Source organism: Callithrix jacchus, chromosome X (assembly GCF_049354715.1).
Source record: "Callithrix jacchus isolate 240 chromosome X, calJac240_pri, whole genome shotgun sequence".
In the NCBI taxonomy this organism is placed as follows: Eukaryota; Metazoa; Chordata; class Mammalia; order Primates; family Cebidae; genus Callithrix; species Callithrix jacchus.
In genome coordinates, this window is record NC_133524.1 from 18,181,477 (window position 1) to 18,208,766 (window position 27,290).

The 27,290-nt window shown below is 40.1% G+C and overlaps 1 protein-coding gene across 1 annotated transcript in view; it reads left to right on the forward strand.

The window, feature by feature from the left end:
• The window catches only part of BEND2 (BEN domain containing 2), a 52,589-nt gene that overhangs the window by 19,585 nt on the left and 5,714 nt on the right, over positions 1-27,290 (forward strand). Inside the window, 9 exon segments of the mRNA XM_078364228.1 lie at positions 4,472-4,862; positions 6,721-6,855; positions 9,049-9,186; positions 12,090-12,197; positions 16,156-16,296; positions 19,336-19,536; positions 21,278-21,399; positions 23,124-23,352; positions 26,126-26,329. Coding sequence (XP_078220354.1) covers positions 4,472-4,862; positions 6,721-6,855; positions 9,049-9,186; positions 12,090-12,197; positions 16,156-16,296; positions 19,336-19,536; positions 21,278-21,399; positions 23,124-23,352; positions 26,126-26,329 — 1,669 coding nt within the window.

A 27,290-nucleotide genomic window follows, 5' to 3' on the forward strand; every position in this document is an offset into this window, starting at 1 on the left:
TTCTGTAATACTGAGCTGAAATTTTCTTTATTGCATTTAATGCCATTGTAATATATATATTTCCTGAGATGAAATTTTGCTCTTGTTGCCCAGGCTAGTGGCACAATCTCGGCTCACTGCAACCTCTACCTCCTGGGTTCAAGTGATTCTTTTGCTTCAGCCTCCCAGTAGCTGGGATTACAGGCATGTGCCACCATGCCTGGCTAATTTTTGTATTTTTAGTAGAGACAGAGTTTCACCGTGTTGGCCAGGCTGGCCTCAAATTCCTGACTTCAGATGACCTCCCCCGGCCCTGGCTTCCCAAAATGCTGGGATTACAGGCGTGAGCCACTGCGTCCTGCTGCCATTGTACTATTAATAGAAACTTTTCTGTGTCAAGTTCTTTATGATTATCATCTCATTGTGATACATTTTTCAAAAGATTTCTAGTTAGAACAGTATCCCAAGGTGAAAAAATTGAAGTAAAAATAATTTCTGTAGCCCCTTCTTTTTTTTAAAACCAAAAAAGCCCATAACTGATCAAATGTGGTTATGCCTCTTTCATCTAGATTGTTTCACATTTCATTTCTCCAAAATAAACCTTAAAGGAAATTGGCTGATTTGGATGAAATTTAGTATGTGCCTGAATGTGTATCAAGATATCTCAATGGAAATAAAATGGCAGCCCATCAAGGTTTTTTTTTTTTTTTGAGACAGAGTCTTGCTCTGTCTCTAGGCTGGCATGCAGTGTCCCAATCTCAGCTCACTGCAATCTCCACCTCCTGGGTTCAAGGGATTCCCCTGCCTCAGCCTCTCAAGTAGCTGGGACTACAGGTGCACACCACCACGCCCGGCTAATTTTTAATATTTTTTAGTAGAGACAGGGTTTTGTATATTTTAGTAGCGACCATGTTGACTAGGATGGTCTCGATCTCTCGACCTCGTGATCGGCCCACCTCAGCCTCCTAAAGTGCTGGGATTATAGGTGTGAGCCACCGCCACCGCCCCCCATCAAGGTTTTGTAAAGAAATATACCTTAGGTAGTTTTGAGGGGGTGTTGTAAGAATTGCCGTGTTTGTAGGGATGTGATTACCAGGAATTTTGTGAGTTATAAGCCAGAGGTAATGAAGGTTGTAAAAAGATAATGTTTCTTGCCATATAATAAGATTTCCTGAATGGAATGAGCTGAAATACTTTGGAAAGTAGAATTGTTTGGGTGTTTATCATGATCATGGGTGAGAACAGAAATGAAGTGCTTTCAAGAGACACATGCATGTGGTTTTGTGGGGAAGTGGATGCAGAGGTGAGCTGGGGACGGAGGGAGAGGGTTCTCCCCAGCCTGCCTCCCCATGCACTGCTACGGAAGGGTACCCCTCAGCAAGCCTGCACGCTGGGGTGGGAGGCAGCATCTGTGGGGGTAGGTGCCCAGGGACACGGTCAGTATGAAATGGCCCCAATGGTTCTTCTCCCAAGGAGCCATCTTTCCTCCTCTGCCCATTCTAGATCACAGGGGTGGCGCTGCAGCCTGCCTTATTCTTTCATCCCAGTTCACTCTTGAGTCCACCTCCATCCTGCTTAGGCTGGGAGCAGAGGAGGATGCCCTCTGCCGGCCGTCCCCTGCCTACCTCAGGCCCCTAGTCCTGCCTCTTCATTCCTGGAGACAGTGGAGTGCCTGGGGCAGTCCTCCCCTCCAAGTCCTCATGTCTATCCCCACAGCCAACCAACTGCCCCATCCCTGCTCTTTTTCTAACCCCTTCCTGACTATTCTAGTGGCCAGGGCTGACACCCTTGCTCTTTCGTGTGTCTGGTTCCCTTCCTGGAACTCAGAGCTGTCCCCTCATTGGTGTCCCTCTGTCTCCTCTGGCTCCAGCCCCTGTTCCTGTCCCCCTTTCCCCTCTATGAGTTCTCACACAGCTTGGAGAAGCCACTTCTCTTGCCTCCCATCCCTGCTTTGCTGTCATCCTCACTCTGCTTCCCATGACAGCCCCGTTCCTGGAATGTCAATTGATACTTGCTGTCTCCACACCTGGCTTCCTATTTTTCTCTGTGGGTATTTTTGAACCCACTGTTCCTTCTGCCCTGTATAAGCCCTTACATGCATCCTCACCTGGCGAGCACCTTCTCATGTTTTAATTCTCACCTCAGACCTCACCTCCTCTGAAAAGCTCTCCATGACTGCCAGCCTGGGTTAGGCCCTCTCTTCTCTGCACGCTTAGCTTCCTGTTCCCGCCTGTGTCACGATGCTGGTAATAACACTAGTAACATGAAGAGACCACTGAGCACTGTTGAACTGGGCATAGTGTAGTGTTGTTTCTGTTAGCATTAACCTAATACTATAGCAATATTCTCATCCTCAAGAGAACCCTGAGAGATTTTCATCCCGATTCCCTACATGAGGACATTGAAGCACAGAGAGGTTAAGTAACTTACCCAGGGTCACACAGCTGGTAAGTGGCGGGACTCTAGTATTTGACCCCAACCATGTTCCCCCCAGATCCTGCACTGTTTACCTCAGTGCTGCAGCCCAGTAGTTCTTACTGGGGGCATCAGAATCACCTGGGGGTCTTGTGAAAACAAAGACCACTGCCCCCACTCTCAGAGTTTCTGGCTTCATAGGTCTGGGGGCCTGGAATTCGGCATTTCTAATAAGCTTGCAGGTGATGTTGATGCTGCCGGTCCATGGACCATTTTGCAAAACACTGTTCCAGCCTGCTAATAACTTTGTCTATTGGAATCCTCTCTTTACTTGTCTCTCCCAGCTGAGATGGCAATTCCTCTGGGACAGGAGCTTTTTTTTTTTTTTAATTTTTTTTTTTTTTGCAGGGCCTCACTCCATTGTGCAGGCTGGAGTGTAGTGGTGTGGTGCAATCATAGCTCACTGCAGCCTCAACTTCCCGGGCTCAGGTGATTCTCCCACCTCAGGCTCCCAAGTAGCTGGGACTACAGGTGCATGCCACCAGGCCTGGCTACTTTTTCGTATTTTTTTTCTAGAGATGGAGTTTTTTTATTTTTATTTTTTGTTTTTAGAGATGGAGTTCTGCCATGTTGGCCAGGCTGGTCTCGAACCTCTAAGCTCAAGTGATCCATCTGCCTTGGTCTTCCAAAATGCTGGGATTATAGGCTTGAACCTCTGCACCTGGCCAGGAGCTTATTTTCAGTTCATGTTCCCAACACCTAGCAAAATAGTTCTGCCAGGTGGCGGCCTTCAATAAACAGTTAGTTGATTGAATGAGAAAATGTTTCTGGCCCTTTGTTTAAGTGTATTTTTTCCCCAAGATTTCTGTGTATTTCAAGAAGAATTCTCAGATTTTTATCAGTCATATGCTTGATTGGCACATAGGGGATGTGTACTCAATGGTTTTGTAAGGTTAGTTGTTGACTGCATGATTTTAAAATATTTGAAGCCAAAAGTCACATCTGTTATATTTGGCTCAATGTTCTTTCTAGAATGGCACACTCACTGTCTATATATAATACAGACTTCATATTTGTACAAGTATAAACTTATATGATACATATGATCATTATAAAGTGAGCCTTTGGCCTTTTAGAAGATTTGAGTGTTTCTTTCCTAAAATAGCACCTTCCTTGATGTACAGTGTCTTCATCATCAATCTGCTGGTGTAGAGGCATTGTGGCACATTCATTTGTCAGTGTTAGAGCTTCCTCAGTGCCTATATGGGGTAGACCAGCAGAGGCAATGTTGGGGATCCTGATCTCAGCCTGTTGGCTCTGTGTCACCTACAGCCAGGCCTCTAATAGGAGCAAGACATTTCTGATGGCTAGAGAACTTTTGTTGTGTCTAGCAGTTAACATTTGACTTAATGGCATTTTCACATATGTTATTTTTCTTTTGAAATATGAACTACTATTTTAAAAATATAATAGAATTTAGAAGATCTTATTGAAAATACAACTGTGCAGGTTGACCATCTTTGTGGAGCTGTTTCAGAAATGCAACATTCTTGGGAGAAACAACCTTTGATAAAATGTGTGTTACAAAAACATTTTTCCAATTTTGATAAACCTCTAGCTCCTAAAGATACCAATCAGTTAGAACTGATAGAGGGCTAGTAACTCTGCCATTATCAAGGCTTTTCTCTACTTACTTTAATAGCAGACAGGGGACTAAAATTCTCTTGGAAGAATGCTGAAGTTTAGATCTGACAGGTTATAACACTGAGTATTTTTATGTTAGTAATTATCATGTATAAAATGTGGAATTGAAGAGCAAAAATCATATAATCAAAGTACAACATTTATCCTTAACAATGGAAAATGATGTTGCAAGGAAAATACATAGGAATGTTTTCTTTTTAACCAACTTTTTAAGCCTCATTTTTAGTTACAGTTGATTTATACCGGGTTGGTGTCATTTTTGAGGTTGTGTAGATTTACACAAAAAAGTTTTGATTGTATGTCTCATGGAGAAATTGAAGTCTAGGAACTGAAGAAAAGAGCTTTACTCATTCTGTTCTCTTACCCTGGATAGGTACATTCTCAGGAAACCTATGCCTGGGCCAGCCCTGCAGGAACATCTTTTGGGTCAGCAGCTTGTTCTGGACTGCAGGAGGAAGACTGCAGGGAGAGTTCATCATATCCCAGAGCTGTCTTCACACATTCATTACAGCAGTATGTTGCACAAGGTAGCTCATTTCCTTGTTTCTATATGCCACATAACTTTATCAGTGGAGGTGCTGAAAGTACCCATGTTGTCATCACATCTGCCCACATTACTACAGCAGTACCTATGGCAGGTCTGCCACCAGGAGTACCCAGTCTGGCAAATAACCCTGATGTGGTGAATTATTCTGCTCTACTGGTAAATGAAAATGTGGGCCTCAGTAGAGCCTCACCATCTTTCTGCGTCAGTCCTAATTTGGGTGAGTTTGAAATGACACATATTACCGATAGCATTGTTTAATCTAGATTTTAAAACACCCTTCATGCAAACTAGTGTTAGTTGGTTTTTTTTTTTTTTTTTTTGAGACAGAGTTTCGCTCTTGTTACCCAGACTGGAGTGCAATGGTGTGATCTCGGCTCACCGCAACCTCCGCCTCCTGGGTTCAAGCAATTCTCCTGCCTCAGCCTCCCGAGTAGCTGGGACTACAGGCATGCACCACCATGCCCAGCTAATTTTTTGTATTTCTAGTAGAGACGGGGTTTCACCATGTTGACCAGGATGGTCTCGATCTCTTGACCTCGTGATCCACCCACCTCGGCCTACCAAAGTGCTGGGATTATAGGCGGGAGCCACTGTGCCTGGCAGTTATTTTTTAAATTAAAAGTTTTATCTTGAAACCATCATTGATGCACATGTGGTTGTAAGAAATAATCTGGAGAGATACACTTTCCCCAATTTTCCCCAGTGGTAACATCTCATAAGACTGTAATTGTATTTATTTGTGTGTCTGTGACCTTAGGCATTTTTTAAAAACAATTTTATCACATGAAAAGGTTTGTATGTTCCTGTCATAGTCAAGATACAGAACAGTTCCCTCACCAGAAGGTTTGCTTGTATTGCCCTTCTATAACCAAACCCATCTTCCTTTTCCTTCCCCCACTTACTTATTTCTAACCTTTGGCAAGTGTGATCTCTTCTCCATCTCTATAATTTTGTCACTTCAATATTGTTCTATAATTGGATGCATATAATATGTAACTATTTGGTACTCGCTTTTCTTTACTCGACATAATTGCCTGGAGATTCAACCAAGTTGTGTGTTTCAGTAGTTCCTTTATTGCTGAGTACTGTTCCATGGTTTAGGGTACCATGGTTTAACCATTCATCTATTGAAGGAAATTACTTTCCCAGTTTTCGACTATTAGGAGTAAGCTGCTATGAAAATTCATATACAAGTTTTTGTGTAAATGGAAGTTTTAATTTCTCTGACATCATTACCCAAGAGTACAACTGCTGCTTATATATTAATTGCATGTTTAGTTTTTTTAAACAAATCTTTATTGAGATATTAATGTCTTTGTTTGTGTTGCTATAACAAAATACCATAGATTGGGTGATTGAAAAAGAACAGAAATTTATTTTCTCACAGTTCTGGAGGCTGGGAAGTTCAAGGGCAAGGTGCCAGCAGGTTTGTCTATCTGGTGAGGGCTACATCCTCTACAAGAGAGGAACACTGTGTCCTCACATGGCAGAAGGTAGAAGGGCAAATTTCAAAATGCCATGTGAAGTCCCTTTTATAAGGGCCTCCATCCCATTCATGGGGGAGGAGCCCTCATAGTTTAATCATCTCTTAAAGGCCCCGTTTGTTAATATGATCACATTGGCAACACCTGAATTTTGGAGAGGATACCTTCAAACCTAGCAATTGATAAGTTAAAAACTGCACATATTTAATATACCCAGTGTGATGAGTTTGGATATATGCACATTTAGTTTTATGAGAAACTGCCTAACTATTTTCCAGGGGGAACTGTACCATCTGACATTCCTGCCAACTCTATATGGGTGATCTAGTTTATCTGAACGCATATTTCTGCTCTTTCTTCTGTTCTTTCTTCCTGATGCTCCAAGATTCCTTCTTTCATCATTTTATTTTTTTGATTGAAGATTGTTCTTTAACCTTTCTTTAAGGGTAAGTCTACTGGGGACAAATTCTTTTTGTTTTCCTTTGTGTGTGAATGTCTGTTTCTCTTTCTTTCTTGAAGGATGATTTTGCTTGGTATAGAATTTGTGGGTAAAGTTCTTGTGTTACAGCTCTCGAAAACTTTTTATTATAGAAATGCCAGGAAGACCAGCAACCAGCAATAAAAACAGCACTGAGACAGTGAATTACCCAACTTTAATGGGAAATTACCGTGGCCAAGATACTGTCTCTTCATCTGTCTTCATTCCTCCCTATACTGCTGGGAGCGGTGGCTCACGCCTGTAATCCCAGCCCTTTGGGAGGCTGAGCCAGGTGGATCACCTGACGTCAGAAGTTTGAGACCAGCCTGGCCAACATGGTGAAACCTCATCTCTACCAAAAACACAAAAAATTAGCCAGGCATGGTGGCAGGCGTCTATAATCCCAGCTACTTGGGAGGCTGAGGCAGGAGAATCACTTGAGCCCGGGAGGATGCAGTGAGCTGAGATTGCACCACTTAACTCCAGCCTGGGCAACAAGAGCAAAACTCTGTCTTTAAAAAAAAAAAAAAGGAAAGAAATGATAAATATTACAAATAGCTCTGTTTAATCTTCTTGATTCACCGGTATTTTTAATGTTAGCTAGTGTGACTCCACATTAAACTTTTTAGTTTGAGATAATTTTAGATTCACACACAGTTGTAAGAAATAATGCAGAGAGATCCTGTTTATGCTTTAGCCATTTTCCCCAAACGATAACATCTTTAAAACGATAGTAAATGATCACATCCAAGGTATTGACATTGATATACTCCACAGATCTTGCTGAGATGTCCTCAGGTTTACTTGTAATTAATTTGTCTGTGTGTATTTAGTTCTTTGCAGTTTTATCACAGGTAGTTTTAATGTCTACCACCAGTGAAGACACAGAATGTTTCTATCACTGCAAGGATGCCTCATCTTGCCCTTTGATAATCACATTCACCTTCCTCATGTCACCCTTTCCTTCCAACCTGCCCCCTCCCTAACACCTGGTAACTATGATCTGTTCTCTGTAATTTTGTCACTTCAAGAATGTTATATTGAGAGTGTTACAGTATGTAATTGGATGACAACTGGGGTATTTTCTATTTTTGGCCAATACAGGTAAAGCTCTATGAACATTTATGTACTGGCTTTTGTGTAAACATAAGTTTTCATGCAATTTTGGGTCATATGGTACTCCATGTTTAGTTTTATAAGAAAATGCTAAAAATTTTTTTCAGAGGGGCTGTTTCATTTTATCTCCTCACCAGTAACATCTGAGTGGTCCAGTTTCTCTGCATGCATTCTGCTCTTTCTGTTCTTTCTTTCTTCCTGATGCCCAAAGATCCATTTTTTTAATCATATCCTTTCTGCATAAATATTTTCCTTTATCCTTCCTTTAAGGGCAAGTCTATGAGGGATAAGTAATCCTAATTTCCTTCATATAAGAATGTCCTTATTGCCTGTTCATTACTTGTATTAGTTCGTTTTCATGCTGCTGTATAAGTCTTTAGGGAATCATACTGACTGAAAAAAAATTACATGCCAAAAGATTCCCTTTATATAACACTCTTAAAGTGACAAAATTATAGAGGCTAGGGTTTGCCAGGGGTTAGGGAACACTCGGTGAGGAAGGAAAGAGTTTCCTAGAAACTCATCCAGGATTTTTTTCTATTAATAGTTTATTCCTATTGCTGAATAGTATTGCATGGGATAGATATACTGTGTTTTGTTCAACTATTCACCTGCTGAGGGACGTTTGGTGGGTGTTTTGTCTTTTTATTTTAGTTTTATTTTTTGTCTATTGGGTGTAAAACTGTTCTGAATCTTCATGTATGCATTTTTGTACAAATGTAAGTTTTCATTTCTCAGTAGTTTCTTCTTTTCTATTGATGAATAGTTCTTTCCTTTCCATGGTACAGATAGGAACAGTTTTTTTTTAAACGGTTCACCTTATTGAAGGACATCTGGTTTTTTCTTTCAATTTTTGGTTATTACAAGTAAAGCCACTTTGAACATTCATGTACTGTGTACTGGTTTTTGGGTAAATATAAGTTTTCATTTCTCTGTCATGAGTGCCAAGAGAACAATTGCTGAGTCTTATGGTAATAGCATGTTTAGGTTTGTAAGAAACTGCCAAACAGTTTCCCAGAGAGGCTGTGCCATTTTATATTTCCAACAGCAATGTATAAGTGATCCAGTTTCTCCACATCTGTGTCTCGGATCTTTCCATTATTCTTTCTTCCTTCCTGAGGCTCTACGATTTTCTTCTCTTGTAGTATGTTTTCTGTTTGAAGATTTTCTTATAGCCATTTTTTAAGGGTAAATCTGTGAGGGACAAATTCCTTTAATTTTCCATTTTGTGAGGATGTCTTTATTTTTCCTTCTTTCCTGAAGGACAATTTCACTCAGTGTAAAATTTACAGTTGAGAGTTCTTATCTTTCAGTATTTGAAAAAGTTATACTTACAGAAACACCAGAAACAGCAGGAACCAATGTGGAAAACAATAATCAGACAGTGAATTACCCAACTTCATCAGGAAGGAGCTGTAGCCAAGGTAATGCCTCTTTATCACCTTCCATTCCTTCCAAGTTTGGTGAGTTTGAAATGATACATGTTACTAGTAGCACTGTTTAATCTCCATCCATCAACATCCCTAATGTAAAATGAGTGGTAGCTTTTTTTCAAACTAAACTTTTAATTTTGTGGTAATTTAAGACATACATGTAGTTGTAAGAAGTAATGCAGAGAAATACTCCTTCCACTTTACCTATTCCTCCCAACAATAACATCTTGCAAAACTGTAACAGAATATCACAACCACAATATTGACATTGATATTATCCACACATCTTATTGATATCTCCCACTTAATTGTATTGATTTATTTGTGTGTATTTAGTTCTACCCAGTTTTGTCACGAGTCAGTTTGATTGTCGCTGTCATGATCAAGATGCACATTTTCATGATTACCAAGATGCTTCATTTTACTTTTTCTTTTTTTTCTTTTTTTGAGTCAGTCTCCATCTGTTGCCCAGGCTGAAGTGCAGTGGTGTGATCTTGGCTTACTGCAACCTCCGCCTCTGGGGTTCAAGCGATTCTTGTGCCTTAGCCTCCTGAGTAGCTGGGATTACAGGCACGAGCCACCATGCCAAGCTAATTTTTGTATTTTTTTGGTAGAGACAGGGTTTCACTGTGTTAGCAAGGCTGGTCTTGAACTCCTGACCTCTAGTGATCTGCCTGCTTTGGCCTCCCAAATTGCTAAGATTACAGGCATGAGCCACTGTGCCTGGATCTGGCTGATTTTTTTTCTTGTAGTTTTGTAGAGATGGGGTTTCATCATGTTGGCCAGGCTGGTCTCCAACTCCTGGCCTCAAGTGATCCACCTGCTTTGGCTTCCTAAAGTGCTAGGATTACAGGTGTGAGCCACCATGCCCAGCGCATCTTGCTCTTTTATTTTTTATTATTTATTTTTTTATTTTTTATTTGAGACGGAGTTTCACTCTTGTTACCCAGGCTGGAGTGTGCAATGGCACGATCTTGGCTCACCGCAACCTCCGCCTCCTGGGTTCAGGCAATTCTCCTGCCTCAGCCTCCTGAGTAGCTGGGATTACAGGCACATGCCACTGTGCCAAGCTAATTTTTTTGTATTTTTAGTAGAGACGGGGTGTCACCATGTTGACCAGGATGGTCTCGATCTCTCGAACTCATGATCCACCCGCCTCGGCCTCCCAAAGTGCTGGGATTACAGGCTTGAGCCACCGCGCCCGGCCCATCTTGCTCTTTTATAACCACACCTGCCTTAGCACGTAACTCCCTGGACATTCATCTGACCGGCTGGGTGTATGAGTGGTCCTTATTTTTTATTGTGGGCACTATTCCATGGTATGGATGTTTCACAGTTGGCTTATTCATTCACTCATTGGAAGATAGCTCGGCTGTTTCTAGTTTTTGACTATTATAAGTAAAGTTGTGATGACCATTGATGTACAAGTTTTTGTATAAATGTCCAAGAGGGCAAGGGCTTGGTTGTATAGTAATTGCACTTTTAGTTTTATAAGAGACTGCCAAATGGTGTTCCAGAGAGACTGTATCACTTTACATTCTCACCAACTTTGTATGAATGATCCAGTTTCTCCACATGCATATTTCTTCTGCTTTCATTGTTTTTTCTTCCTTTTTGATGCTTCAAGATTTACTTTTTCATCATTCGTTTCTGTTTGATGATTTTCCTTTAGCCATTCTTTAAGTGTATGTGAGTTAGTGACAAATACTTTAGTTTTCCCTCATGTGAGAATGTCTTTATCTTCTCTATATTTGAAGGATACTTTTGCCCGATGTAGAATTCATGGTTGAGATTTCTTGTCTTTCAGTATTTGAAATATTTTATTTATAGAAACATTGGGAAAAGCACAAACCAGCTCAGGAAAGAGGTCTGCGAAAACAAATTACCAACCTTTATTACAAAACGACAGTCACCAGAATGTCCCCTCATTATTTCACCGTGTCCCTTGCAATTTTGGTGAGTTTGCAATAATACTTGTTACATGTAGCACTATTTCACCTGGCTTCATTAACATCCATAGTGCAAGATATTGGTAGCTTTTTCTAATTAAAGTTTTTATTTTCAGAAAAATTTAGCTACACATGCAGCTATAATAAATAATACAGAGAAATCTGTGTTTCCATTATCACTTTTTCCCAATGGTAACATCTTGCAAAACTATAGGAAATGATCACAAACAGGATATTGACATGATACCTTCTACAGATATTATTGAGATGTTCCCAATTTCACTTGTATTTATTTGTGTGCATGTGTATTTGTGTGCTTTAGTTAATTTTTTATCATATGTTTAGATTCATGTATCCTCTACCACAGGCAAGCCCCCAAATGGTTCCTTCTTTTTATTGCTGAGTACTACTCCATGGTATAGATGTACCATGGTTTGTTTATCTTTTCAAGCATTGAAAGACATCTGGGTTGTTTCCTGGTTTTGGCTATTAGAAGTAAAGCTGCTGTGAACACTCATATACCATACAGCTCTTATGTGAACACAGGTTTTCATTTCTCTGAGATACTGCCCAAGAGTGCAGTTGCTGGGTCCTATGGTAATTGTATGTTTAGTTTTTATAAAATACTGCCAAGTTGTTTTCCAGAGTGACTGTACCATTTTCTACCCTCACCAGCAGTGTGTGAGTGACCTAGTTTCTCCACGTCTATATTTCTGCTCTTTCTCTTGTTCTTTTTTCCTTCCTGATGCTGCAAGATTCCTTCCTTCATCATATTCCTTCAGTTTGAAGATCTTCCTTTAATCGTTCTTTAAGGGCAAGTCAGCCAGTGACCACCTTTTAAAGTTTTTCTTTGTCTGAGAATGTCTTTATTTTTCATTTATTCCTCAAGGATAGTTTTTTGCCTGATATATAAAACATGGTTGAGATTTCTTGTCTTTCAGCACTAGAAAATGTTTTACATATTGAAATTGTTGTTCAAAACAGAATCTGGCTCACAAATGTGTCCTGGAACAATGAGTAACTCAACTGTTATGAAAAATAACCGTGACCAAGATGATGCTTCAGCATCTGCCTGCCCCACTCCGAAATTTGGTGAGTTTGAAATGATATGTTACAAGTAGCACTCTTTAATCTAGATTGAAAGAATACAGAGAGATCTTGTGTACCCTTACCCAGCTTCCCCCAATAATACTATTTTACACAAATATAATAAAATAGCACAACTAGGATTTTGACAGTGATGCAATCACCAGGTCTATTCAGATGGCCTCAGCTTTTCATGTATTCATTTGTGTGTGTGTGTATGTGTGTGTGTGTGTGTGTGTGTGAGAGAGAGAGAGAGAGAGTATGTGTGTGTGCGTGTGTGTGTGTCAGTGTATTTAGCTGTCTGGAATTTATGACATCTACGTTCAATCATAAATAAACCTAACTGTATCTAGTCATGATGCAGAACTGTCCCATGACTTCCAGGAACTCTCTTACTGCCTTTTTATAACCATATCCACTCCTTCATGTTATTATCTCCCTGGCCTATCTTTTCATCTTTAACCCATACAACTACTAGTATGTTCTCCCTTTTTATAATTTTGTCATTGTAAGAAAATCAAACACCGCACGTTCTCACTCATAGGCAGGTGTTGAACAATGAGAACACAGGGACATAGAGAGGAGAGCATCACACACTGGGGTCTGTTGCGGGAGGGACAGTGGTGGGGGGGTGGGGAGGTTGGGTAGGGATAACATGGGGAGAAATGCCAGATGTAGGTGACGGGGGTGGGTGGAGGCAGCAAACCACATTGCCATGCGTGTACCTATGCAGCAATCCCGCATGATCTGCACATGTACCCCAGGACCTAAAGTACAATTATAAAAAGAGAAAATTGGACAGATATACCATTTAACATTTTGGGATCGCCTTTTTTCCACATAGCGTAATTCCGTGGAGATTCATACATGTTTTTGTATATATCAGAAGTTCCTTCCTTTTTATTGTTGAGTATTATTTCGTGGTATGGATGTAACATGGTTTGTCACCCACTGAAGGATATTTAGACTGTTATTTTTGGCTATTGCAACTAAAGCTGCTATGAGCACCAGAGTATGGGGTTTTGTGTGAACATAACATTTCATTTTTCTGTGATAAATGCCCAAGAGTACAATTAACTGCTGGGTGATATAGTAATCACATGTATAGTTTTATAAGAAACTGTCAGCTATTTCCAAAGTGGCTGTGCCATTTTACATTCCCATCAGCAGTGTATGAGTGATTCAGTTTCTCTGCATTCTTACCAGCATTTGGTATGTTTACTTTTTTTTTAACTTAGCCATTCTGATAGGTATATGGTAATAATTCATTGGGCTTTAACATGCATTTGCCTTTTAATATGATGTATGACTCTTCATGTGTTAATTTTTTATCTGGGTATCCTCTTTGAAATATCTGTTCTTGTCTTATAGTAACGTTTGTTTTTTTATGCTTATGTTTTGAGTTACTTAATTGAAATGATTATATGATATTTGTCCTGTATTTTGTTCATATGATGTATCACATTGACTGATTTGTATATGTTGAACCATCCTTGAATCCCTGGGATAAATCTCACTTGGTCATGATGAATGATCTTTTTGAGACAGTCTCACTCTGTCACCCAGACTGGAGTGCAGTGGCATGATCATGGCTCACTGCAGCTTCAACCTCCCAAGCTCAAATGATCCTCCCATCTTAGCCTCCCAAGTAGCTGGGACTACAGGCATGCACAATCTTCCTGGCTAATTAAAAAAAATTTTTTTTGTAGAGACAAAATTTTTATATTTCCCAGGCTGGTCTCAATCTCCTGGGCTCAAAGTCTTCCCACCTCGGCATCCCAAAGTACTAAGATTAGAGGCATGAGACCCCATGGTTATCCGTGAATGATCTTTTATTTATTATTTATTTATTTATTTATTTATTTATTTATTTATTTATTTATTTATTGAGACAGAGCCTCATTCTGTCACCTAGGTTGGAGTACAGTGGCGCAATCTCAGCTCACTGCAACCTCCCTCTCCCGCATTCAAGCAGTTATTCTGCCTTAGGCTCCTGAGTAGCTAGGACTGCAGGCATGTGCCACCATGCCCTGCTAATTTTTTGTATTTTTAGTAGAGATGGGCTTTCACCATGCTGGCCAAGCTGGTCTTGAACTCCTGACCTCATAATATGCCTACCTTCGTCCTCCAAAGTGCTGGGATTACAGGCCTGAGTCACTGCATCTGGCTGATCTTTTTAATGTAATGTTGAATTCTGTTTCCTAGTATTTTGTTAAGGTTTTTGCATCAGTATTTATCAGAGATACTGGCCTGTAGTTTTCTTTTTTTGATGTGTCTTTGTCTAGTTTTGGTATCAGGGTAATACTGGCCTCGTACAAGAGTTTGGAAGTATTCTTTCCTCCTCTATTTTTTGGAATAGTTTGAGGAGGATTGGTATTAATTCTTTAAATATTTGGTAGAATTCAGCAGTGAAGCCATTGGTCTTGAGCTTTTCTTTACTAGGAGAATTCTATTTTGACTTCAATCTCATTATTTGTTATTTGTCTGTTAAGGTTTTAGATTTCTTCGTGATTCAAGCTTGGTAGGTGTATGTGTCTAGGAATTTATACATTTCCTCTAGATTTTCCAGTTTGTTGGCATGCAGTTGATCATGGTAGCCACTAATGATCCCTTTGAATTTCTGCGGTATCAGTTCTAATGTCTCCTTTTTAATCTCTGGTTTTATTTATTTGGGTCTTGTCTCTTTTTCTTAGTGTGGCTTAAAGATTTGCCAATTTTATCTGTCTTCAGAAAAGCAACTTTTTCTTTCATTTGATCTTTTGTATTGTTTTCTTTAAGTTCTTTTACTTCTGCTCTGATCTTCATTATTATTTTCTTCTACTAATTCTGGGTTTGGTTTGCTCTTCCTTTTCTAATTCTTTAAGATACATCATTAGGTTATTTGTTTGAAGTTTTTCTTCTTTTTTGATGTAGGCACTTAGTACTGCTTTTGCTCTATCCCATAGGTTTTGGTATGTTGTGTTTCTATTATCATTTGTTTCAAGACTTTTTTCAATTTCCCTCTTAATTTCTTCCTTGACCATTCATTTACTATTTACCACTGGTCATTTAGACCATATTGTTTAATTTTAGGGCCGGGTGCGGTGGCTCACGCCTGTAATCCCAGCACTTTGGGAGGCCGAGGCAGGTGGATCACGAGGTCAAGAGATCGAGACCATCCTGGTCAACATGGTGAAACCCCATCTCTACTAAAAATACAAAAAAATTAGCTGGGCATTGTGGCACATGCCTGTAATCCCAGCTACTCAGGAGGTTGAGGCAGGAGAATTGCCTGAACCCAGGAGGTGGGGGTTGTGGTGAGCCGAGATCGCGCCATTGCACTCCAGCCTAGGTAACAAGAGTGAAACTCTGTCTCAAAAAAAAAAAGCTACAATTAATTACCATATTTTAAATTATAAAAATAATTACAATAATAGTAATTATCATTACAAATGTAGTAATTGTTTTCCAGTGTGGCTGTTCCATTTCTCCACATGCTTATTTCTCCACATGCATTTTTCTGTTCTTTCTTCCTTTCTGATTGCCACTATTCCTTCTATCATCATAACCTTTTTGTTTGAAGATCTTCCTTTAACCATTCTTTAAGAGTAGATCTCCAGCACTTTGGGAGGTTGAGGCAGGTGGATCACTTGAGGTCAGAAGTTCAAGGCCAACATGTCGAAACCCCTTGTCTACTAAAATTACAAAAATTAGCTAGATGTGGTGGTGAGCACCTGTAGTTCTGGTGACTCAGAAGACTGAGGCACGAGAATTGCTTGAACCTAGAGGGTGGAGGTTGCAGTGAACTGAGATCATGCTGTTGCACTCCAGCCTGAGCAACAGAGTCTAAAGAAAATAAAGAGTAGGTCTGCTGGCATCAAATATTTTTAGTTTTTTTTTTTGTCTGAGAGTGTATTTCCCCTCTGTACCTGAAAAACAGTTTTGCTGGATATAGAGTTCTCAGTTGAGAGTTCTTTTCTTTCAGTAAGGTTACCTCTAGACATTTTCATAAAAGTAGATACTGGCGTGGAAAACAACCTCAACACAATGGATTTCTCAACTTTATTGGGCAGTGGCAGTGGCCAGGATTCTTCTTCATCGTCTGTCTGTATCCTTCCCGAGTATGGTGAGTTTGAAATGACACACATTATAAGTGCCACTATTTGAGCTACATTCTTCCACTTCCTTGATGCAAGACAGTAGAAGTTGTGTGTTTCCTATTTTGAGGACAGGTTTGAGGTGATACTCAGAATGATGACTAATGTTTATTAAATGTGTGTTACATGCAAGGCACTGTGCTGAACAATTGGCATGCCTCTTCTCCACTTATACCCATAATGACTCTATGGTGTTGACACTTTTATTACTCCCATCCCCAAGGTCACAGAGCTGGTGAGTAGGACTTCTGGAGCTCTGCCTTAGCTTTCTCTGACTTTAAAACTCATGTTTCTTTTTCTTTTCTTTCTTTTTTTTCTTTTTTCTTGAGACAGAGTTTCACTGTTGTTACCCAGACTGGAGTGCAATGGCACGATCTTGGCTCATTGCAACCTCCGCCTTCTGGGTTCAAGCAATTCTCCTGCCTCAGCCTCCCGAGTAGCTGGGACTACAGGTGCATACCACCATGCCCAGCTAATTTTTGTATTTTTAGTAGAGATGGGGTTTCACCTTGTTGACCAGGATGGTCTCAATCTCTTGACCTCGTGATCCACCCACCTCGGCCTCCCAAAGTGGCCTCCCAAAGTGCTGGGATTATAGGTGTGAGCCACTGCCCCCGGCCTCTTTTCTTTTCTTTTTTTTTTTTTTTTTTGAGTTGGAGTCTTATTCTGTTGCCTAACCTGGAGTGCAGTGGCATGATCTTGGCTCACTGCAACCTCTGCCTCCCAGGTTCAAGTGATTCTCCTGCTTTAGTCTCCCAAGTAGCTGGAATTACAAGCATGCACCACCACGCCCAGCTAATTTTTGGATTTTCAGTAGAGATGGGGTTTTGCCATTTTGGCCAGGCTGGCCTCAAATGCCTAGCCTCAAGTGATCTGCTTGCCTCGGCCTCCCAAGGTGCTAGGATTAGAAGTGTGAGCCACCATGCCTGGCCTAAAGCTCATGTTTATTACCAGTCCACTGTACTGCCTGCCAAGCCACAGTGGCAGAGATGAGGGGCCCCCAAGCTCTGTGGCTTCTAAGGGTAACCGTTCCAAATATTTTATTGTTAGTCCATTTTTGTCTCAACTTCTAAGCAGCTTATTTCTTGTTAATGTCCTAGGGGTCAGGAGACCTTTTCTGTGAAGGGCTAGATAGTATTGTCTGTCACAAATACCCACCTCTGCTGTTGTAACTTAAAAGCAGCCTCAGCCCATAGGCAAATGAATAGAAGTGGCCATGGGCCAGCATATGTTTCACACAGATCAGTGCGGGGATGGGCCAGTGGACTGTAGTTTATTGACCCCCTTCCTAGAGGAGAGCTTATTCCTTTAAATTATTTTGTTACTCAAACTAGAAGACATTTCAAAAAATTGTGGTTTCAGCCAGGCATGGTGGCTCAGGCTTGTTAATCCCAGCAATATGGGAGGCTGAGGTGTGCAAATCGCAGGAGTTTGAGACCAGCGTGGGTAACATAGCAAAACCCCATCTCTACAAAAAATACAAAAAATTAGCCAGGCATGGTGGCATGTGCCTTTAATCCCAGCTACTTGGGAGACTGGGGTGGGAGGATCACTTGAGCCCAGAAGGTTGAGGCTATAGTGAGATATGATCATGCCACTGTATTCCAGCTAAAAAAACAAAATCAGAAATAAAAAGTTGCATCTCTGTATTAAAATGGGCACTCTCATACATTGTTAGAAGTATACATTGGTGCAAACTTTCTGAAAGATAGTTTTTAGAAAAATGCATAAAAACATTTATGCCAGTTGACTCTGTAATCTCACTTCTATCTGAAAGTGTAATAAAAAAATTACATGAAAATTTTATTACAAGAATGTCCTTCACAGAGTAATTGGGAAAAATTGGAAACAAAAAAATGATGATAGAGAATTAATCACTTGACTTCTGGTATATCCACTGCATGTGAGACAGTAAAGCCTAATGGTTGAGGACGTGAGCTCTCACGTCTGCCTGCTTGACTTCAAATCCCAGCTCTGTGTCTTACTAACCTTATGACCCTCAGCCACTTTCCTAACCTAAATATTAGTTTCTTCAGCTGTGAAGTGACAAAAATAATAGTTTCTACTTTATAGAATTATGAGGACCAAGTGGGATAATGCATTTAAAGCTCTTAATGCTTGGGATGTCAGTACAACATAAACGTCACTTGTGAGGAAAATCATGATGACAGGAATGCAGACTTAAAAAAAAGATGAAAACACAGAAATGCTCAAAATATAGTGTTAACTGAAAAAGCAGGTTTTAAACTATACCTAATGTGTGACTTCAATTTGTCTTTAAAAAAAATAGGATAAAGAATGGAAGATGTTAGCAGAAGATTCATGGTTTAGAGCAGCTGACTCATCAACAGATTTTAAAACTGGTTCTGTAACTAGCAGTGTGACCTTTCCAAATAACTTATCTTTTCTGGGCCTCAGTCTTCTCATTTGGAAATAATGGGATAGGAATAATGATAGAGTTGTTAGAATGATGAAACTTAGCTAGTGCATATATGTAAAATACTTAGCACATGCCTGATATGCAGGAAGTACTTATAAACGCTAGCTTTTTTAAAATTTTCTTAATGATTCCCACCCATGCTTTCAATGTTGTCTTCGGAGAACATCCACTCACCCAGTAGAATGGCTCTAGAGTGTACTTTTAGAGTGCGAAATGGAGCAATGGGAACTCAGGGCAACATGTTTACATGTGTACCTGCAGCCTAACAATGACATGTGTTCAAGCTAACGAACAGAGTAGTTCAATACAGCAAGCTCAAGACCAGCAGAAGTGAAGAATGTTGACAGTTTGTCAGATGGTGTCAAAGAGAGCCATTTAAGGAAAAGGAAGAGATAAGCATAGAAAAAAATTCATCCAAGTGGAAATTCACAAATTAGAAATCAGTTTATCGGCACTTGCCTTATTTGAAGGAAAAGAAGAAAGAAATCAGTTTAATTCTCTTGGGTACTTTCAGGGTACCCTTGCATGACAAAACTAAGGATGTTCCTTTTTCTCTGTATTTTTAAAGGCTATCTTGGTGTTCCAAAAAGAGATGTCAAGGTACTTAAAATTCATTTGCTAGCCACACAAAATATGGCCAAACCTAAGCACGCAGCCTGCTACTTGGTTCATATTTTGTTCTCCAAGAAAATTCTTATTAGCAGCTCAGAGGATATCCATTTGAAAGATTACCAATCCCTAAACCCAAACAAAATGGCTGCAATTAGAGGTATATGTACATAAAGTGATGATGGAATCCTATTTTTAATCATCATTTGGTCACATAATGAATGTTATAATGAAGTCTGTATAAATCTTAAAACTATTCATTTTTTTTCACCTGTCTGATCCTGATTTTACAACTTAATAGTATGTAATTGGGGCCGGGCATGATGACTCACGCCTGTAATCCCTGCACTTTTGTAGGCCAGGGTGGACGGATCATGAGGTCATGAGTTCAAGACCAGCCTAGCCAATATGGTGAAATTCTGTATCTACTAAAAAAAATGCGAAAAACTAGTTGGGCTTGGTGGTGCACACCTGTAGTCCCAGATACTTGGGAGGCTGAGGCAGGAGAATCACTTGAACCCAGGAGGCGGAGGTTGCAGTGAGCCGAGATTGCACCACTGCACTCCAGCCTGGGCAATAGAAGGAGACTCAGTCTTAATAATAATAATAATAATAATATAATAAGTAACTGGTAACAATTTCCAAAGAATAAAACTTGTCCGTTGACTTGAATAGTTGAATAAGACAAGCCTCATCTATTATAGTTATTTATAGTTAGTAATAAGTCAATTCTTTAGTCCTGAAACTTGCTACTAAAAAAAAGAAAAAGAAAAAGTTCCCCTCTGCCAAAAGGTGGGGGAATAAAAGACTTGTCAGTGCTAGTGACTAGCAACACAGAAATAGAATTTTATGATTAGTCCTTTTTAGCCTCCTGCCTTCCAGACTTGTGTATTGAGATCCTAGAACTCATGGGTACTAAGGATACTACAATGAATAAGTGTTTCTGCCTACAAGGAACTCATAGTCTAGAAAGGGACATGTTGATAGAAACAGATGCATCCCAGTCCAGTGTGGTAGTGTTGGGGAAGCTCAGAGCAGCTGCTTTGAGGAAGGCTTAGCTAAGGACAGGATGTTTGAGCTGGATTCTGGACTCCTTCACTAGGTAGAGGGAACAGGAGGATGTTCTAGGCAGAGGGAAGAGCTGGGGAAGATAGACATGAGTGAGTGAGCCCCTGGTGTAATCATGTTTGCAGTAACACTGTTTTCTCTTGATATGTTTCCTTTTAGCTCTGATTTATCCACGGAGTTATTAAATGGTTGGAGCACCCTGAAAGAATCAACATTTGGTTACCCACTTATAATTTGTTTTTAGACACAGGGTCTGGCTCTGTTGCCCAGGCTGGAGTGTAGCTGTGTGATCATAGCTCGGTGAAGCCTTGAACTCCTGGGCTCAAGCAATCTTTCCTCCCCAGCCTCCTGAGTAGCTAGGCCCACAGGTGCATGCTACCATATCCAGCTAAGTTTTGTATTTTTTTTCTAGAGATGGGGTCTCACTTCGCTGCCCAAACTGTTCTCAAGCTCCTGGTCTCAAGTGATCCTTCTGCTTTGACCTCCCAAAACACTGGGGTTACAGACGTGAGCCACTGTGCCTGACCTACATACTTTTTTTTTTTTAGAGCACCAACAGCTCAATATTAGCTCCCTATGTCAGTATTTTAGGGGATCTCATGGTAGGGGAAATAATTCAGCAAAGCATCTTCACTGGGTGGAATTTCTAAACTCTCAGAAAGAATAAGAGAAAAGGATGAGAAGTAGAAAGAGAAAAAGTCAGTATTTAAGAGTCCAGAGTGCTCACCATTACACAATGGAACCATCTAAAAGTCAGTATTTAACTAAAACATTTTTTTCATTAGTTTGTTAATTTTTTTCTAATTTTCTTGAATACTTTCTCCTTTTTGCAGAATATCTGGCAATAGTTTTTCCTACCTGTGATTTGCATGAACATGGAAAAGACTGGCAAGACTGTATTTCTGATATCAGTTCTGTGATCTACTGTTTATGTTCTGAAGCCAAGATGACTCTAGTAAGTTATTTTTCATCTAAATATGGTAACTGTTGCCTGAGTTTGTACTGTGCGCAGCTCCAGAACTGATAGCGTGACGTACAGGCTCTTCAGGCCATGTGCTAAAAATCTCATTAACTTAATTTAGGGGGCATGGGATGTTCTTTCAAAAGCATACTTCATGTTTATTTTACTTTTTTGATATTTATGCTCTATAAAAATATCCTAAAGATAAATCAAATAAAGTGCTATAATTAGTATATTTGAAGCCAAGGATAATACTGGAAAAAAATTTCAGCTACAAAGATATTCAGCAAATCTTTTTCAGTATCTCACTGAGAAACACAAAAAGGAGCTAGGTGTGTGCTTCTTGGCTGTTTCAATGGTAGCTGAGTAGATGCAGGGGAAAATGCAGGCACTTCATTACTTGTTCACTTTCAGTGATGATGGAACTTGGTGAAAACAATGCATGTCATGAGTTAAACGATTACAGATATTGTACACTCTGTATAGTTATGTGGTAACAGAAATCTAGTTTCTCTCTCCTCCAGACTATCTTCAAAGTACTTTAGAGATTTTTGTTTTACCACAACTGGGCCATTAGGGAAGAGTGTCATATCTGTTGTCTTCTAATGAAACATGTATCTTAATGACAATTCTTAATTTCCACCAACCCCTTTTTCTTCTAGCCATGTCTAGTCACTCCTGTGTCTCTAGAGTAAGTTTATGGAAACAATTTGCCAAGAATATTTGTAGCTGAGCGTATGTTTTCCTGGTGAACGGGTTGATTTCAGTGATAGCTCAAGCACCATCTGCCTGAAACCAAATCTGCTTATTTTTAACATTCCGTTTTATAGCCTTCAAAAATTGCACCCTAAACAATTTGAATGTAAAATTAAGATACTGCCTGGAAAATGGTAATTTGCATATTTGCTTAGGTGTCAGAAGAGAAGAGAAGCAGTGTCTGCCAAAGGCCTGCTGTGTGCTTGACTGGGAACAGAACAGGTCCTTGCCACTCAGAGTGGGTTTACAGCCCAGCAGCAGTGGACCCCTGGCAAGCTTGTGAAAAATGCAGAGTCCTGATTCAGAGGCAAAATTTGCATTTTAGCAAGACCCTCCTCAACCTCTGTCCCCCGCCCCGCAGCGTTCTCCCAAGGCGCTGTGTGCACACTGAAGTTCAAGAAAGTCTAACCCAGAGCAGTGATTGTCAACCCTGGATGCATATTAGAGTCAAACGAGACACTTAAAAAAAGTTACTACTGCCTGAGCTCCCCGCTCCCACCGCCAGAGATTCTGGCTGAATTTGCCTGGGGTGGGGCCCAGCACAGCCATTTGTTTTTACAGATCCCGAAGATCATTCAAATGTGCAGCCAGACTTGAGAGCCACTAGGAAAAAGAAAACAAAACATGAGAAACAAAAAGTGGTCATGCCCAAGAAACTCACTGCTTTGTTTATTCAAGAAATGTTTATTATGCACTTAATTTGTACTGGCAGTTCTCATTCAGTTCCGTAGACAGAGCTACTAAGTTCTCCAAGAAGCGGAGGTCATGACAACTTGAGGAAGAAGCCACCCCTTTCTTTCTTTCCAGATAGTATTGTGACACACAGTATTCCTATGGATTCAGCCTACCTTTTTAAGAGGCAGTTGCTTCCCTAGCAACCTGGGGGACCTGGTAGGTGGTAGAACAGACATATTTTCTTGGTATGGGACTTTGTTTACAGATATGGTTTTGTGTTTCAACAGAAAACTATTGGCCAAAATAAAAACCCTACCAACCCTGTTGCACTGGCATCAGCCAGTAGAAATGACCAAAGGGACAGAGACGCTGGTGAAGGCAGGTCTTGGATGTTTCCACCAACGAATGACTCTGAAATGAGAGAAAATGAGAATTTGCAGCCAAATAGTAATGCTATCCCTGAAGAAATGCAAGAACCTTCCACTGGTAACCCAGAGGAATCTAGTGAAGCATTGAGTGAGTTTTTTAAAAACATATTTTTAAATAAGTTCTCTTGCTGATAAATGTTGTATCAGAGTGATGCATTTATGGGGCTCATTGTACTATTCTCTCTACTTTTATGTGTGTTTAAAAAATTTCATCAGAAAGTGAAACAATTTAATGTCTTTTATTAATGAGTTAATGAAATATATAGGCACATGGTTCTGAGACTGATTGTTATTTTTCCTATGGAAAGCAGCTCTTTGCCGACTCACTGGACCATGTGAGCTCTGATAAGGGACTGTCCTCCATGGTGAAGGGGAGGGGCTGCAGCTGAGATGCACTTCTTGTTCTCTGCATGCCTGGGACATTGCAGGTGTGCAGTAGGATTTTTGGCACGAATTTGTGAATCTCATCTCTCAGAACATTGTGCTCCCACTGCTAAACTGTCTGCTAACGGCACCTCCTGCTTTGATGGGTGTCAAGTGGCAGTGGTTCAGTAGTGACTGTGCCACCTGCCACTTGTGCTTCCCAATGCATCCTCCCAGGGTGCTGGGCTTTAACATCACCCATACCAATGAGCGACACCTGAAGTAGCAAAACTTTATTCTGTCTGTACCCTGCCCCCATGTTAACCCTAAGTAGAATACTACCTAGGATCCTGTTCAAACAAAATTATTGACATGTTGTATCTTTATTTTTTCCATTATAAAAGTAATCTAACTACTGTATTTGTTAAGATTGTACACTAGAGACACAGACTGGATAAATTAAACAATAACACAAGTCACTGGTTGAATAGTTCCTGTATTCAAAGAAGCAAAGAACTGAGTGAGCCTCAGCCAGGCAGGCAGGATCTAGAGCAGCCCCTAGACTGTGGGGACTTGGGCCACATGTCTCTAACCCTGACTCAGCTATAACGAGGGGACAGGGCGACTAAGCCTGCTGTGAGCCAAGCAGTCACTGCAGTGTGTGTGGAGTCTGTTATGCCATTTTATTTAAAAAATTGGAAAATATTTTTAAGAATGGGGGGAAAAACTCCCACAATCAAAATACCTTAAAAAACCATTGTGGACATTTTCATTTCCCTTCAGTTTTTGTTTTCCTATGAACATTTTGAAACATTATGATTCCCATATAATTACTCTCCTTCTCTAACATTATAATATGTATCTGTTTTTTCTCAAGAATCTGCAATATTCATAATCATTGCTTCTAATAGGATTATAGCATTCCATTAATTAAGTATACCCCAATTTATTTAATTGCCTCCTTCTTTGTTTCTGTTTGTTGTTTTTTCATTTGAGGGTTTTTTTTGGAAGGGGAATATAAATCAGTCTGCAAAAAAACAATCTTCATTCAGATAGATTTTTTTTTTTTGAGATGGGATCTCGCTCTGTCACCCAGGTTGGAGTGCAGTGGCATGATCTTGACTCACTGCAACCTCCACCTCCCAGTTCAAATGATTCTCCTGCCTCAGCCTCCTGAGTAGCTGGGGCTATAGATGTGCACCACCACATCCAGCTAATTTTTTTTTGTATTTTTAGTAGCGACAGGGTTCACCATGTTGGTCAGGCTGATCTCAAACTTCTGATCCACCTGCCTCAGCCTCCAAAAGTACTGGATTACAGATGCAAGCCACCACACTTGGCCCATTCAAAGAGACCATACGTCGGATTATTATCTTAGGTTGGGTTCTTAGAAATTGAATTACCAGGTTAAAGAGTATTAACCGTTTTTCCTGACCCTTGATATATATTACTAGGTAAATCTCCCAGAGTTAAGTCTTTGGACCCATTAAATGTGTTTCTAAATAATCTCTTCTGCTAAATGTTGAATCTGGATGATTCAACAATTTTTATTGCCACCTATTAAATGATGGATGTTCTAAGATGAAGAATATACTTATTGATTTATAATAATTATATTTTTCTAATATATTTTCTTTAACAAATAATTTATTACATGTAAAATATAATATTTTTTGAATACAGTTAATTTGAATCACTGTGGACTGGAGAGATGATTAATCTGTAGAGTTGAGAAACGAAGTCTTAAAACTTATTTTTCACTTCAAATAAGGTATTTAAGATACAATATGTAAAGTGAACCAGCAGTTTGTTGATTTTAAAATGAATTTAATACTAAATAGAAAACCTACATTTTAAAAATTATAACTATTTCAGGAAGAATCATGGAGCTTATTTTTGAAAAAGTATTTCTTGTAAGTAGGGAAACAATGTATTAAATTACTTAGAATTTGTTACTAAATGTAATTTTAAAACTTACTGTATCCTAAAAGATAACAGCATATTAAATCTTCTTGTTGAGCCATGGTAGCATGTGTAATCACAGTTCTTTCTACCTCATTTCTCATGCTGTCTCATAATGCACTAAAAATGTAAAGCTTTAGGCTGGGCATGATGGCTTATACCTATAATCCTAGCACTTTGGGAGGCTGAGGCAGGAGGATCGTTTGAGCCTGGAAGTTTGAGACCAGCCTGGGCAACAAAGTGAGACTCTGTCTCTACAAAAGATACAAAAATTAGCTGGTTGTGATGGAGTGGGCCTGTAGTCCCAGCTACTTGAGTGGCTGAGCTAGGAGGATTACTTGAGCCCAGGGAGGTTGGGGCTACAGTGAGCCATGATTGTGTTACTGCATTCCAGCCTGTAAGGCCTTAAATCTTTTAACCTCTCAAATTCTTGAGCCTAACGATTCAGAAAAAACAATCTTTCTGTTTCAGACGTTAAAAAATAATGTAACCTAATATCTACTATGAAAATTGACATCTTTCTCCTTTGCTTCTAGGCTATTTTGGAAATTCACGCAGAAATATACTGATGCCACGTTCAGTACTGACTGTGGCAAAAGCTAGGCCTTGCGCAAACCTGTCGGCTAGATACCTTATTCACAAACTCTTCACAGAAGATGTCCTGCTCCAAAGTAATGTTTACGGCAGTCAAGGGCGTGGCCTATATCCCCTTGATCCCAATAAGATTCAAGCTCTTCGAGGTTTGTTACATGTAGAGTATGTCTGAATGAATGAAAGCCAATTGTGTTTAAGAAAAGGGCAGAAAGAAGAATCCATTCAGGTTGTGTTTGTTCTGAGGAGAATGGAACTTTTACTGAGTCCCTCATTAGAGTACAGCAAGGAGCAAGATCATGAATTGTATTTCTCGCTGCATTGGTTCTTAGGGCTAATTGCTCTGTCTTGAATGGCTTTACTAGAACAGGAAAGGGGTTATTGACTGTGGGTCCCTGCTAGGGACTGCCAGGAGTATGGAAATTCAAAACACCTTCATTGACTGAGGAACAAGGTCGAAGCTAAAGGGTTTCATCCATTTGCAGAAGTGTCAACAATAGCACAGAAGGTTAATTTGCTAAGTTGTTCTTATGCACATTAGCTTAGTATAGTCTCTGTGACATATGCAAATGAAGTAATAAAGCTTCTAAAAACTTCCTGTGGAATCTTAAATTTGGACAAAGCAGGAAGCAAAATATTTCTTACTTGTGTCACTGGTACCCAGCAAAGATGTAGCGCTGATCTCAGGTGGTTCCTACCTTCATATCATACATTTTCTTTTTTTTTTCTTTTTTTTTTTTTTTTTTTTGAGGCGGAGTTTCGCTCTTGTTACCCAGGCTGGAGAGTGCAATGGGGCGATCTCGGCTCACCGCAACCTCCGCCTCCTGGGTTCAGGCAATTTTCCTGCCTCAGCCTCCGAGTAGCTGGGATTACAGGCACGCGCCACCATGCCCGGCTAATTTTTTTGTATTTTAGTAGAGACGGGGTTTCACTATGTTGACCAGAATGGTCTCGATCTCTTGACCTCGTGATCCACTCGCCTCGGCCTCCCAAAGTGCTGGGATTACAGGCATGAGCCACCGCGCCCGGCCCATATCATACATTTTCATAGCCAGTAAATTTGAACGGCACTGGTGTTTCAGACTAAAGAAACCTGGTTTTCAGCTAATG